This window comes from Solanum dulcamara, chromosome 3, assembly GCF_947179165.1.
Source record: "Solanum dulcamara chromosome 3, daSolDulc1.2, whole genome shotgun sequence".
NCBI lineage: Eukaryota > Viridiplantae > Streptophyta > Magnoliopsida > Solanales > Solanaceae > Solanum > Solanum dulcamara.
The window spans coordinates 721530-735154 of NC_077239.1; the positions used below are offsets into that span (position 1 = coordinate 721530).

General features: G+C 31.4%; 2 protein-coding genes across 8 annotated transcripts; one reads left to right on the forward strand and one right to left on the reverse strand.

Moving 5' to 3' along the window:
• Nucleotides 1-849: 849 nt before the first annotated feature.
• Nucleotides 850-4347, forward strand: LOC129881393 (alpha carbonic anhydrase 7-like). The gene is made up of 7 exons (XM_055955602.1): nt 850-958; nt 1547-1767; nt 2256-2362; nt 2926-3031; nt 3543-3713; nt 3792-3845; nt 4273-4347. The coding sequence occupies exons 1-7, from the start codon at nt 850-852 to the stop codon at nt 4345-4347; spliced, it is 843 nt and encodes a 280-aa protein (XP_055811577.1).
• An 870-nt stretch (nt 4348-5217) lies between these two features.
• LOC129882053 (E3 ubiquitin-protein ligase RZFP34) lies at nt 5218-11240 on the reverse strand. Of its 7 annotated transcripts, none has more exons than XM_055956179.1 (13): nt 11200-11240; nt 9522-9623; nt 9335-9422; nt 9181-9240; nt 8215-8247; nt 8047-8124; nt 7920-7963; nt 7130-7170; nt 6803-6885; nt 6550-6641; nt 6311-6380; nt 5926-5967; nt 5218-5841 (listed from the first exon to the last, which is right to left on the reverse strand). In XM_055956179.1, the coding sequence occupies exons 2-13, from the start codon at nt 9605-9607 to the stop codon at nt 5692-5694; spliced, it is 867 nt and encodes a 288-aa protein (XP_055812154.1). In that variant the 5' UTR covers nt 9608-9623; nt 11200-11240; the 3' UTR covers nt 5218-5691. The 7 variants fall into 7 exon arrangements, with proteins under 7 accessions (XP_055812154.1, XP_055812157.1, XP_055812156.1 ...); XM_055956182.1 differs by having other exon boundaries at nt 9522-9620; nt 11200-11218; XM_055956181.1 differs by lacking the exon at nt 11200-11240 and adding an exon at nt 11026-11137.
• Nucleotides 11241-13625: the final 2385 nt, after the last annotated feature.

Genomic DNA, 13625 nt, shown 5'->3' on the forward strand with positions numbered 1-13625 from the left:
TATCCTCTAATTTTTGTATCAAAATGACATGGACTATTTCAACATACATTAACTTGAATATTTGAGTACTTTGGGATTTTTCCTTTTAAAAGTTTTCAATCGTCCATGGTATATGTTGTCCCATGTATAATCGGATAAAGTTAGCCTCAGATTTAATATTTATATATATATATATATATATATATATATTATTCGACTATAGAAATAAAATATTACACCATTGTCTAATGATTTAGTAACTAATTAAATTTTTAGATCTTTAACTTAATATTTCTTATAAGATTTTTAATTTTTTTCAATAAAGATATTTAGATCGGAAAGATCTATAAATTGTAAGGAAAAAAAAAGGATGGACCATTTACTAAAAAGTTGTCCCAAAAGGAAAATCCAAAGTTCATCTTTTTAATCTTTTTCTTCTTCTTTTTTCATCTTATTTAGAGGATATTAAAAGAAATAATATCAATTTGGAATATATTCCTATTTAAGAAGAACACGTAGACTAATCTTATTTACATCATTGCCACCAATCAGTTCAATAAACTAATTAATACCATAAGCACAACTAGGGGATATTGTCTAGATTTAATTTTACATCAAAGGTAAAATAATATTTCCAACATATTAGGAATTTTTTTATGAAGATCCTTATTTTTTTAATTTAGTAAAACATTTATAAAAGATTTTCTTCTTTTTCTTTTTGGAATGTTTGTTAATAATAATGGATCAAGTCAATATCTACATTTTTTCCTATTATTATGGAAGTGGTTACTAAGATTCCTTTAAATATGTGTTGTTATTTTTTTTCACTAATCAGTTCAAACAAATCTTCTAGTCATCATCTTCCTCAAAATGAAAAAACAAAGCTACAACTCAATTTTGATTATTTTTGTATCACTCCTCTATTTGTCTCTATTTTTGAATGCAACATCCATTAGTAATCAAGAAGGTGAAGGTGGTGGTAAGTAATGTCATTCGTTCTAACGATTTGTGTTTGCCATCGAATTCATAATCCAATTATGCTACCACGCACTTTTATAGTTTTTAATATGTACATGTTTAGTAGATTTCTCAATTCATATACGAAATCAAACTAAAGCTATTGAGTTCAGATGAACCCATATCATATACGTTATATCCGCTTCTTTCTATTTTCAGAGACAGATATAAAAGGAGTTTTGTGGGTTCAACAGAATATGTTGTTTTTGTTTCAAGCTATGGGGTCAAAGACGAAAATAGTCACTTTTTAACCCCCTTTGTAATTGAAAGATATCATCAGCGTTATGGAGTTTCAATTTCCACGAGTGTGAAACTCTATGATATTGTCCTTTAATTTCAATAGTGAAATTTGAAAACTCTTAAAGACTATTTCTATTTTTCAAAAACATGCAAGAAAGTGGCTAATGAGGTTATTTTACCAAACTCACTGACTCTAGATCCTGATTCACCTCTCCATATTCAAAGTGTTTCTTCTTACTCCCTTTTTTTTTTCTTTCTAATTTCTATCACTTGATGTATCTTGACATTTTTGATGTTTTGTGATGTGTAGAAGTTGATGATGAGGTGGAGTTTGATTATAAGGAAGGGAGTAAGAAAGGACCAAGTAAATGGGGTGAGCTACATAAAGAATGGGAAACTTGCAAGAATGGGAAGATGCAATCTCCAATTAATATTGCAAGTTGTAGAGTTAAAAATATGAGAAAGTTGGGTCACATGAAATACTACAAGCCTACTAATTCTACTATAAGGAATAGAGGACATGATATATCAGTAAGTGTAAAAAATTAAAGATATTCACCATTTTTAGAATATTCTAATTGCTTTAATTGATTTTATTGTCTTATTTCTTTCTTCTTTTACAAAATACAAGTGATATCATGAAAAGATTCAATGTTATTAGCCAATTAGTTGCAAATCAGTTATCACATTATTTCGTTATTGTTACTACTTCTTTTCTTTAAATGATTTGTATTATTTTGCTTATTACTTAACATGTTTTTCACTGTTGTATTACTTTTCTGGTAAATCATTTGCTATATTTGACTCGAGAGTCTTTCAGAAACAACTTCTCTACCTCTTCAAAGTAGGGATAAAGTTTATGTTATTATACTTTTTTCGTATATTTTATTACTGAATAAAATCTATCAAATTAAAAAAAATGTTATGATAAATCTCAAATTTAAAACGATATGGTTCAAGTTCTGAATTCGCCACTAGTTATATCACTATTAACATGATTATTTTTTATATTTATGAAGGTGCATTGGCATGGGGATGCTGGATCAATTTTGATGAATGGCACACAGTATCCTCTTCAACAAATTCACTGGCATTCACCATCTGAACATACTATTAATGGTAGAAGGTACCAATAATATTTTACTCCCCGTTAAATTATCTGTCATTATTTTTAAAAATAATTATCTTAAATTAATTATTATTTTAGAGCTATTCGAATGCACGCGCTTTGTAAAAATTCCATCTCCTGCACAAGACAAATAACTTCCAAAATTTCCCTTGATTTATTATTCTATTTCCGATTACGAGCAAGTAATGAATATTTTGATAGCAAAAAAGTTCTTTCGTCTCTAAATAAATAAATAAAATCCTTACTTAAAGTGGTTCTTTATATTAGCTCTAGGTTTTAGTTTTTATTTATTTATGTTGAAGCCGTTTTTCTTTATTCATGAGCAATGAGTTTCGACGTATTGGATGATCAAACGCAAAGTTTATGAAATTATGAGAATTTTTTGAAATTTATGCTATAGAATATGTGATAAATATTTGTGTGATTATAAGTTATCTATTAAAAATAATGATAAATTATTTATTATTTTTAGATATAAATTTTATTATTATTATTATTATGATTATTATTTTGACCTTTTTGTCTACTTTAATTATATTTTGGTATGATTTGAAATATAGGTATGCCTTGGAATTGCATATGGTTCACCAAGACAAGGTGAATAATAAGATCGTTGTAAATGCTGTCCTTTACAAATTTGGCAGACCAGATCCATTTCTTTTTATAGTAAGTATTATTTATTTATTTTATCAATAAATGAATTTATGGACGCAAATTTAATTTAGTTAGAACTAAAAATATATATATATAAAATACTCTGTGAGAATAGAAAAGAGATGAGAGTTTAAGTTTTTGCTAATATAGTAACGACTGCATCTCAATTTCAAATAAATTAAGTTGGTTATATGAATCATCATTAATCATGTTCTCGATTTAAATTAGTCTTAATTAAGCAAATATTATACAAGTAATAATTTTTTATTACTAATAGAAAAATGCATAGCGGAAAATAAATACTCATTGAAATAGTGGTTATGATCAAAATATTACTAGTTTTTCTTCTCTCACCGATTCAATCAAATATCAATGAAAATAGCGACTAAACATTTTTTCAGTGATTTTTTAGTCGTATTTATTGTTGCTCCAATACTTCCTTTCTGTATATACTCCTTTATACTCACTCTTATATTGTTTTGATGCATTTGATTTTTGATTTTTTTGTGATTATTGATTATAGTTGAGGAGACAAATATTATCCATGCTAGATCAAGAAGGTGAAGAGAGGAGTTTAGGCATGATTAATCCAAAGTATATCACTAGTAATAATTATGGAAAAAGTTACTATTATAAGGGTTCACTCACTATCCCTCCCTGCACAGAAGGTGTCACTTGGATAGTCAACAAGAAGGTAAAAATAATATTCCAAATTTTAATATATATATATATGAGATTATTAGAATTAATTAATTAACCTTATTTATTTTAGGTACAAAGTGTTTCAAGATTTCAAGTGAAGTTGCTTAGAAACGCTGTCCATGATGTAAGTTCCCCTCTACTTTTTATTATTTGCTCAGTTTTAATTTATCCGTCATACTTTTTCTTTAAAAGGATAAAAAAAATTATATATATATATATATATATATATATATTTAAAATTATGTTAATTTTAATATCTCACACAACATATTTAAAACCATAAAAATTCAAATACATTTTGGTAGATTATATCTATCTTTAACATAAAACAAAACATTTAAGGTTTGTTTTTATTTACTTTTACAATTTTCGTGTCAGATCAAATTAAGATATATATAAAATGAAATATAGAGGAAGTAACATTTTTAGAGTAGTTTTTCGAATGTTTTGTATTGAATAAAAATGTTCTAGCTTGTATTGCTTTTAGTTTGGTTTGGAATTATATAATTTATGTAAAACTATATTTATTATTATTTGAATGTTGTTTTCAGCATGCTGAAAGAAATGCAAGACCACTGCAACCACATAACAAGAGAAAAATCCAACTTTTACTCTCCAAGCACTAGAGCATGTCAATGTCCGATATCTGCTTTGAGACTCGACTAGTTTTGGGATGTCTCATTAGGAGTAAAACATTTTCTGTCAAATCGCCTCTATATTTAGAACTAAAATGCGAAACTTCATATTATGAATTAAGAAGTACTTATCACCCTGTAATATATAACCTTTGATGGTTAATTTTAATCTATTGCTATATTACTCTTTCCAGGACTACTTTTTTCTGTTATAGAAAATTTTGAAAGGATGTAGATCTGTACTGAAATTTTATGAGAATATTGATGGAAGAATAGAAATAACATTAGAGATCATAATCTTGAGGGGGGGGGGGGGGACAAAGGAAAGAGTTGTACCGACTAAGCCAGATTCATGTTGCCTAGGTCCTTCATATCAAGGATTTTTCTATTCATAGGGATCGAAACCAAGACCTCTGCCTAAGGAAAGAAATTACGCTTTCAATTTGTTCTTCTAGAAGAATGTGTTGGAATAGATATGATCCTCTTAAACCGAGGTCTCTGATTGAGCCTCCCTTTTAGTAGTCCTAGCTATCCACCCCGCTATGCAGCAGAGTGTTCGTCGAGAATGAAAAAACTCCTAGACCCTAGTAGAGAGAGCATTCCCTTAAGTGGACTGCCAATCCAGATTAGTCAGGTCGGTGAGTTTCGAATACTAGTTTGATCAAACAACAAATAGAGCAAAAGAACATCTATATTGTTGTCTTAAGCTGGGCTATCTCATTTGTCTTCATTTTCCAAGTGATAGCAACAAATGTAGTCATCAAAAGCATATTAAATTGCTATTTTTTATGCACAATTTTTACACAAATACTGCTAATCAAAGTTCATTTTGGACTATTTTCTTGTATTTTCCCTCGGATATCGACATAACAGACGTACCAATCAAATTGAGAAACAAATTTGGATGAAGATAGGGGCGGATCTACAGTACATGAAACGGGTTCAGCAGATCTCAGTAGTTTTGTTCCAAACCTTATATTTGTGTTGAGAAGAATCCACACAATACATATAACTAATCTATCGTGAATCTAGGAAAGTAAAGGGTTGTGAGTTCAGAACTCATAAACTTAAAATTCTGAATCCGTTTCTACATATAGTAGTTCAGAAAGAGGTTACGTGAAAGAATTAAGTGAAGAATGTTCGACAACTCCCTGTTGCAAGTAATGACCTGTAAATTCCTCATCGATGATTCCCATGGAAAACATGTCGAAAACAATGAAGTTATAATCATATCATACCAATTGTTGCAGTTGTGACTCGTGGGCATTGATTTCATCGTTTAAAAGCTTGCCAAATTTGAAGAAAAAATCTGATCAAATGTCGCGATTAATAACCTCATCTGACCATTTCGGTAATATTAGAGCATGAACTGGTCCCTCCTCTTGTCTGCCTTGTATTATAGGATTTGCAACTCGGACATTTATGTGCTACTATATGGAAGTTAACCTCAGATGTTTCCGCACAGTCGTTGCAAAGAATCCAAACCTAAAAAAAGAAGCTCAAACATTAGATAAAAGGCGATCAGATCTTGTACGAAATTTCAAATGGATCGACAAACTGGTTTCTTACCATCTTGTTCTGATATATTTCAGGCATAGCTGTTGAGGCAACCTAGAATTAGAAAATAGATGAAGCTAGTCAGTTTAAAGAGAAGAGTCGGGGGAAAAACCTGTGAATCAGCTTAGTAACTACTCCCTCCGTTTCAATTTGTTTGTTTAACTTTCCTTTTTAGTATGTTTAAAAAAGAATGTTTCTTTCCATTTCTTAGCAACTCTTTAGCTTCTAACTTTCCACATGACATGTTTAAAACGACAAGATTAAAGACATTTTGGTACGTTCTACATATCTTTAGTTTAAGATCACAAGATTCAAAAGTCCTCTTTATTTTCTTAAGCTCCATGTCAAGTCAAAACCTGACAAACAAATTGAAACGGAAGGAGTATGTAGTATGTACCTCCCGGTCCAGTTGCTCCCACACTCGAGACATGTCACAGTATGATCTTGAGCAAACAGGACAAGAATAACTGCATGCACAAATTGTTGGAACTGAACACAATGCAACCAAAATCTATGTTGCTCGGATATGTTTCTGAAGAGTTCGAGCAACATCGACCAAAACTGGAGGGGTGTTTTGTTATGGGATCATTAAGGAATTGATTGTTCATAGAAAATCATAACACGTCAAAAACATACTGGAAGTATTGTTCCATCTGCAAGACACATTCCAGATGCATTGTGTGACCGCAAGGCAAGACTGTGATATTTTTTGTTGTATTGAAAATATACTGCATGAAGTTGCAAGAATCAAAAGGCGGAGTTAGGAATTTACCTGACGACGTTCAAAATATAAAAAGGTAAACATACGAAGAAATTAGGGGGTTCAACATCTACTACTATATAGTACCCTGGGTCCGTTTCATGGTTATCGTCGGAATTCTGCCCTTACCTCAAAGCAAACAGGGCAATTGTGGTGCATCGCTCTTTCTATACAAATATGTGATTCTTTCATCAAATTTGTATAGCAACATCCTGCAAAAGGTAGGATGTTCCATAACTAACAAACTAAATACAACCTAATAAAGTTATGCAGCTCAAACTCTCCAAAATGTTACTGCACCGATGGTCAAGATACCCCAAAACTATAAAACTGCACTACTACTGGAGGATCCAACACGCACCACCAACAATTTTAGAGAGTCTGAGCAACATTGCTAATAAGAGCTTTTATTGCTGATTTAAGTTCTAATTCAAGGACGTTGAGCATCTCACTCACCGCATGTGTCACAGTGAAAGAAGTTCTCCTCGCCACCCGTTCTGTTTTCAAATATTTTGATCAGGAAAATGATTAATATATTAGCCACAACGTTACCGCACCAAAAATATAAAATGGCATGTGCAGATGGTGCAACTGATGTAAGTTAACTGAAATGGTAATAGTACTAGTATTATTTTCAGTATTTTTATTATTTCCATATTTCTCATTCTTAGTTTTCTATTACTACTTGTTTTCTCGTATGCCTCGGCTTTTATTACTATCTTGTAGTTGTTATTGCTTATGTTTCCATAAAAGTTATGTTTTTGCTTTCCTTGAGCCGAGGGTCTATCGTGAACAGCCTCCCCAGACCACACTTATGCGATTACACTAGGTATCTTCTTGTTGTTGACACGGGTGCAACAACATTTTTGAAGAGTCCAAGCAACATAGCTTATATCTTTTTTATGACTGTAGTGCAAGTATAAAAAGAAAAGAGACACAAGAATACTACACCAGAGTGAATAATTTGTAATCCATATCATCTATAATCAACCACAAGTAAATCCATATCATCTATAATCAACCACAAGTAACCCTAATTACATCTGTAACTCGTTAACGGGACATTATTTAGCGTGCACTTAATACAAAGTACCTCCGTAAGGAAGGTTGTCTTCAGCCCATTTTGTAACTACAGACCAGCCTATGTCTCAGATGTCGATGACTTTGTGTTTACATAAATATGGTGTAATTTAGCAAAATGCATTAAAGAACCGATAATGATGTACAGTATGAGAAAGATGTTAACCTGCAGATTCCACATCTATCACAGTGGTATTGATTCTTCGAGACCTAACAATAGAAATCATCTTGTTAAAGCATAGTATAAACATCGAGCAAATAACATCGTAGACAAATTATATAAAGAATTTTACATCATCGTCGAAGAAGTTGCATTTTGAGCAAAAGTACTTCCCCATGCAAATCCCGCATTGGATGCATTTTTGTTGAACCTAAAGCACCATCAAGGACCAAGCAAATATAACATCAACTCAACATTAATAAAGACTTGAATCGAGTTGTCAACAATTGAGGGAACTCACATCCTGTTCAGTATTACACAATGAGCAAATGACCTGAAAAACATATAGAGAGAGCATACTTAAATCAGTCAATATCAAAAGGTATGGCAAACAAGAATCTTAATCAAGTACAATGTGAACCCACATAGACCGAAGGATGGTAAGTTGAACACCTTTGTCGGAAAATTGTTTTGTTTATATTGTGTATATAGGTCAAAAATTACTTTTTATACATATATATATCAAATCTTGAACACCCTTAGCCAAAATCCTGGTACTACGATCACAACATGATCATTCACACATTATATTATCAATCTGTCAGTCAAATATGTCTCAGTTGCAAATGAAAATGACTGAGAGAAACTTCAATTTGTAACAGAGACAAAGCATAAGTTTATACGAAAGAAGAGATATTACGTAAAGAAGATCTATTCAACAAAGTAACTAGAAAATGGTTCTTAAGTTCTTCACGATTTGATAAACATGAGGTCATAAATGAAACGGCTAGCTCCATTTAACAACTACTCCTTAACCTCAAGCAAGCTTGGATCGAATATATGAATTTTCATTCTCCATGTCGCACAGTTTAAGTTCATCTCAGGTCCAGCATCATATAAAACAAATCTATCATAAAAAGCACTTGGCGTTCTCTATATTTTCCCTACAGATATGACAAAACTCATGTGACTACACAGATCTCCCTTAAAGAAAAATGTTCTACCTATTCACACAATCAAACTAGAATAGCTTCATCAAGAATTACACATAAAATAAGGCCTAAATCACCTGCCTTTTGTATTCTTCTTCCTTATCTAAGGAAAGAGGACTACCAATTTTATGATGTGTTGCTTGGAATAGCTTTTGGAGGATCCGGCACACACTCAGGTGATATTTTTGAAGAAAACGAACAACATAACTTATAAGAACTCATGCATAACTATAGAATCTTTATGCAGCAGAAGAGGGAAAACATTGAAAACTAACCTTTTCAATATCATGGCGAGGAATATCGTGTCGTTTGAGTGGATCAACATCTAAAGAATTCTGATCAAGAATTGGAAAACTATGATTAATTCTCACATAAAAAGAAGAAACCCCCCCCCCCCAAAATTCAACTAATTATGAAAAACGGTTCTACCTTTGAGTCATTATGGCAATGTCTACAATCAAATATTTCATCACAACAAGGTGCTCTAATTTTGCATCTCCTTCTATAATGCGAGCACCTAAAGAAGAAGAAAAGAAAGAAAGATTAACAAAAATCATGAAAATAAACTAGAATTATTCAAAGAATGAAAACGAAGAAAAGAAAAATGAGAAAATACCCATAATTCCCGGAACCCATCTCCATCATAGATTCATCACCAGCAAAAGAAAGAGTGATTATATGTTCCTTCAAACTACACTCCATTTTCTTCACCGTTCTACTGAATCAAGATAAAAAAAAAATCCAATGGGTACTCAAAAATCCCTGAAATTCAACTAATCATGGTAAAATATATACAAATTCAGACATCACAAGTTTAAAACTGCACAAAAAATATACCTTTAAATATATATATAAATTCAGACATCAAGAAAAGATTGAAACTGAGCTAAAAATCAGGCCTTTAACTATGGCAAAAGATATACAAAGTCAGGCATCAAGGAAAGACTGAAATTGAACTCTCATTTGTTTCACCCAACAACAACATACCCAGTGTGATCCCATTGATGGGGTCTGGGGAGAGTAATGTGTACACAAACCTTACCTCTACCTCCACGAGGTAGAGAGGTTGTTTCCAAAAGGCCCTCGGCTCAAGTGACACATATCAAAGCAAAGAAAAATACAGAACTAAAGAGGGCATAGCAAATAATAGGGAAAGCATTACCTAACATTCAGAAGACAAGGAGCAATAACAATATCCAAAAAATTGCGATAACTAAAGCATATGAGACAACAGATAATCAACAACAATCGTAGGACAAGAAACGACGAGAATAATGCTACTACTACTGGTATGAGCGAAGAAACAGATACTGCACACCAAACTACCACCAAACCTATCCCACGTGGAAGTGGGACAACACTCAACTACTTATTAACGTTCTATCTTAGTACGTGGCCTCCATATACTACTATCTAAGGATGTGTCCTTGGTAAACTAAAGATGTATCCTATCATATCTAATCACCTCTCCCAATACTTTTTCGACCTACCGCTACATCTCATTAACCACACAACCAACATCTCACACCCCTTCACTAGGACATTTGCACATCTCCTCCTCGCATGCCCAACTCATCTTAGCCTCGCTTCCTCATCTTGTCCACCACGGAGGTCACTCCCACCTTGTCCCTAATATCTTCATTCCTAGTCTTATCTCTCCATTCTCTTCAACCAATTCTACTAAATCAAGAAATTTCTTCCAATGGGTACTCAAAATCCTTGAATTTCAACTAATTTATGACAAAGAGTTCACAAGTCCAGACATCAAAACTAATCTAAAAATCAAATCTTTAATTATGAAAAAAAGATACACAAATTCCCAACTCAAAAAAGACTGAAACTGAGCTAAAAATAAGACCTTTAACTATGAAAAAATAAACTGAACTTCATTCTCTTCACCCAATTCTACTAAATCAAGAAATCCCTTCCAATGGGTACTGAACCCCCCCTCCCCCCCCCCCTCCCCCCCTGAAATTCAACCTAATTATGGCAAAATAACTACAAATTCAGACATAAAAAGATTGAAACTGAATTAAAAATCATATCTTTAATAATGACAAGAAGACATACAAGTTCAGACATTTAAAAAAAAAAAACTGAAACTGAACTAAAAATCAAACCTTTTAACTATAACAAGAAAGATATAAAGATTCAGACATCAAGAAAAGATTGAAACTGAATCAGAAATCAGACATTTCTCTATGACTTCAAGAAAAGATTGAAACTGAACTAAAAATCAAACCTTTAACTAAGAAAAAAACATACAAATTAAAAATAAAAATAAAAAAACTGACCTTTTAGGATTTTTGCAGATAAGAACAAGAAACAAAAAGGGTTCAAGCAATAATGCAAAAAAAAAAAAAAAAAAAAACATATATATATATATATATATATTTTATATTTTTATTATTTAATAATTATATTTATCTTTTTTCATGCTATACCCCATATGATTTATTTTTTTTATAGATTTATCGTTTTAAATAGTTGATGTGTGACATTATATAACGATGGATAATGATACAATCTATTCAAATATTATATTTATTAAAGCAATACAATACGATACATTATGAAACAATATGTAACAACCATCCAAACAAAGTTTACATATATAATTTTTCATAAAACACATTTTTTAATAGAAAAATTATTTAAATATACAACTTATTTTACTCTATTCTCTAAAATTTTCTACCATTTGAAAAAATTACAAAAATCCTTATTATCTTCTATTATCTGATACATCATTGTACGCGATGTATCGATCGAATACATCATTCCACGTGATGTATCGGAACGTCGGATACATGATTTTACATGATGTATCGATCGGATACATCAGTACGTCATATACATCACTTTACACGATGTACGATCGGATACATCATTTTATGTGTTGTATCAGGACGTTAATGTATCCGAATTCCATCAAATTTAATGAGTTTTTGTAATTTAAAAAAGAATAGGAATATGATGTAATTAACACTTAACAATATGGAATTTGTGTAATCTCTACTCTTTTTTTTTATATTATTTACATTTTTAGTATTTATTTGGGGCCAATTGTTCATAGGACCGGAGACAGAGTAAATCATAAACAGACCCAGCAAGCCCATCATCAATGAGAGGCCCAACCCAATAAACCCAACAATTAGCCCAGTTTCAGCTCAAAATAATTGGGCCCAAAGAAAGGAAGCACCTATCTCTTGTCCAATTTATACTAATAAGTAATAAGGATGATTTTTCTTATATTTTTAAGACAGAAGTATTGAAAACACCCCTAAATTCAGCGCGAATTATTAATTTTATTTCCGAACTATTGATAGACTTAAAAACACCCTTTACTTGGCTAATTGAACTTAAATACACCTCCTATCTTGCAGCATACGTGAAATACACCCTTAAATTCCCGTCAAGTTTAGGAGTGTTTTCAACACTTCTCTCAATTTTTTATTAAGAGTTTCATGCTCCTACAATAGTTTGAGACCATTTGCTATGTCATGTGGCATATCGGAGGTGTATCTAAGTATAGTTTGTCAAGTAGAAGGGTGTTCTTAAGCATGTCAATAGTTACATATCTTACGAGATTTTGGTGCGTCCACATAACTTCAGATACGTCCAGATACATGTATCTCGGAATACATGGAGTCAAATTAGGTGTAATTTGTTCTAGCCACATTGTATTCAAGTGGATTCTCATGTATATAGGATACATAACAAATCTCGGTCGCCTCTCTCACCTCTCTCCTATATCGCTCATTCTCACATGTATCTGGGAAACACAACGAATCTTGCCCACCTCCTTCCCTATTTTAGTGTATCCGGTAGCAAAAATGTATGTATCTAAGTGTATCTTCCTCAATATATGATAGGAAACTCTTAATTAATGATAAAATACGTAATATTTTGAAAGTATAAGTAATAAAAAGTATACATGATAATGAAGTATATCTAGTTATGTATTTTTCCTTATTAACTTACAGAAACCACATGTAACGACTATCCAAGCATTCTGCTAGAGTAACTGAGATTAAAGCTAAAGACACTTCTTATATAGGTCAAAATAACTTCATTTCATTTTAATTGTATCTGGTTACTCACTCATATTCAATATATTGAAGCTCGATTAAATTTAAATTCGCACACTACATAACCTATTTCTAAAGACGACAATTTCAACATGATTTTTCACATTCTCATTTTTTTTTGGTTATTTTGAATAGTATTAAACATCAACTACTTTCATAAGCCATCAGTTGACATTCCCATAAGATCTCTCAGTATCATTTTTTTATAAGTACCTAATAACTTTTTTATTATTTAAAGGTATTTGGATAAACAAGTCAAAATATATACAATATTGTAGCAAGGAAATATTCTAAAATCTCACCAAAACAAGAGGACAGTTATGAAGTTCCCTAACTAATTTTTCCTTTTTTGCAAAAAATAAAAATTGAAAGAAACATAGTTAAGTTACATACTAGGATCCCTCCATTATTTATCAGATGTCTCGAGTTTGAATTTCTAAAAATAAAAAAACATATATTAAAAGCATCGTCGTCAGATATAGACCCTATAATGTACATAATTCAAATTTAGTTAAACTTCGATACAAATTTCAGACACTCATATTTATTCTAAATATAGAAAACTTATCATAAGAAAAAAAACATTCTTTTTAGCAGCCCCAGGTGGATATGGTTATGGTATTTTAATG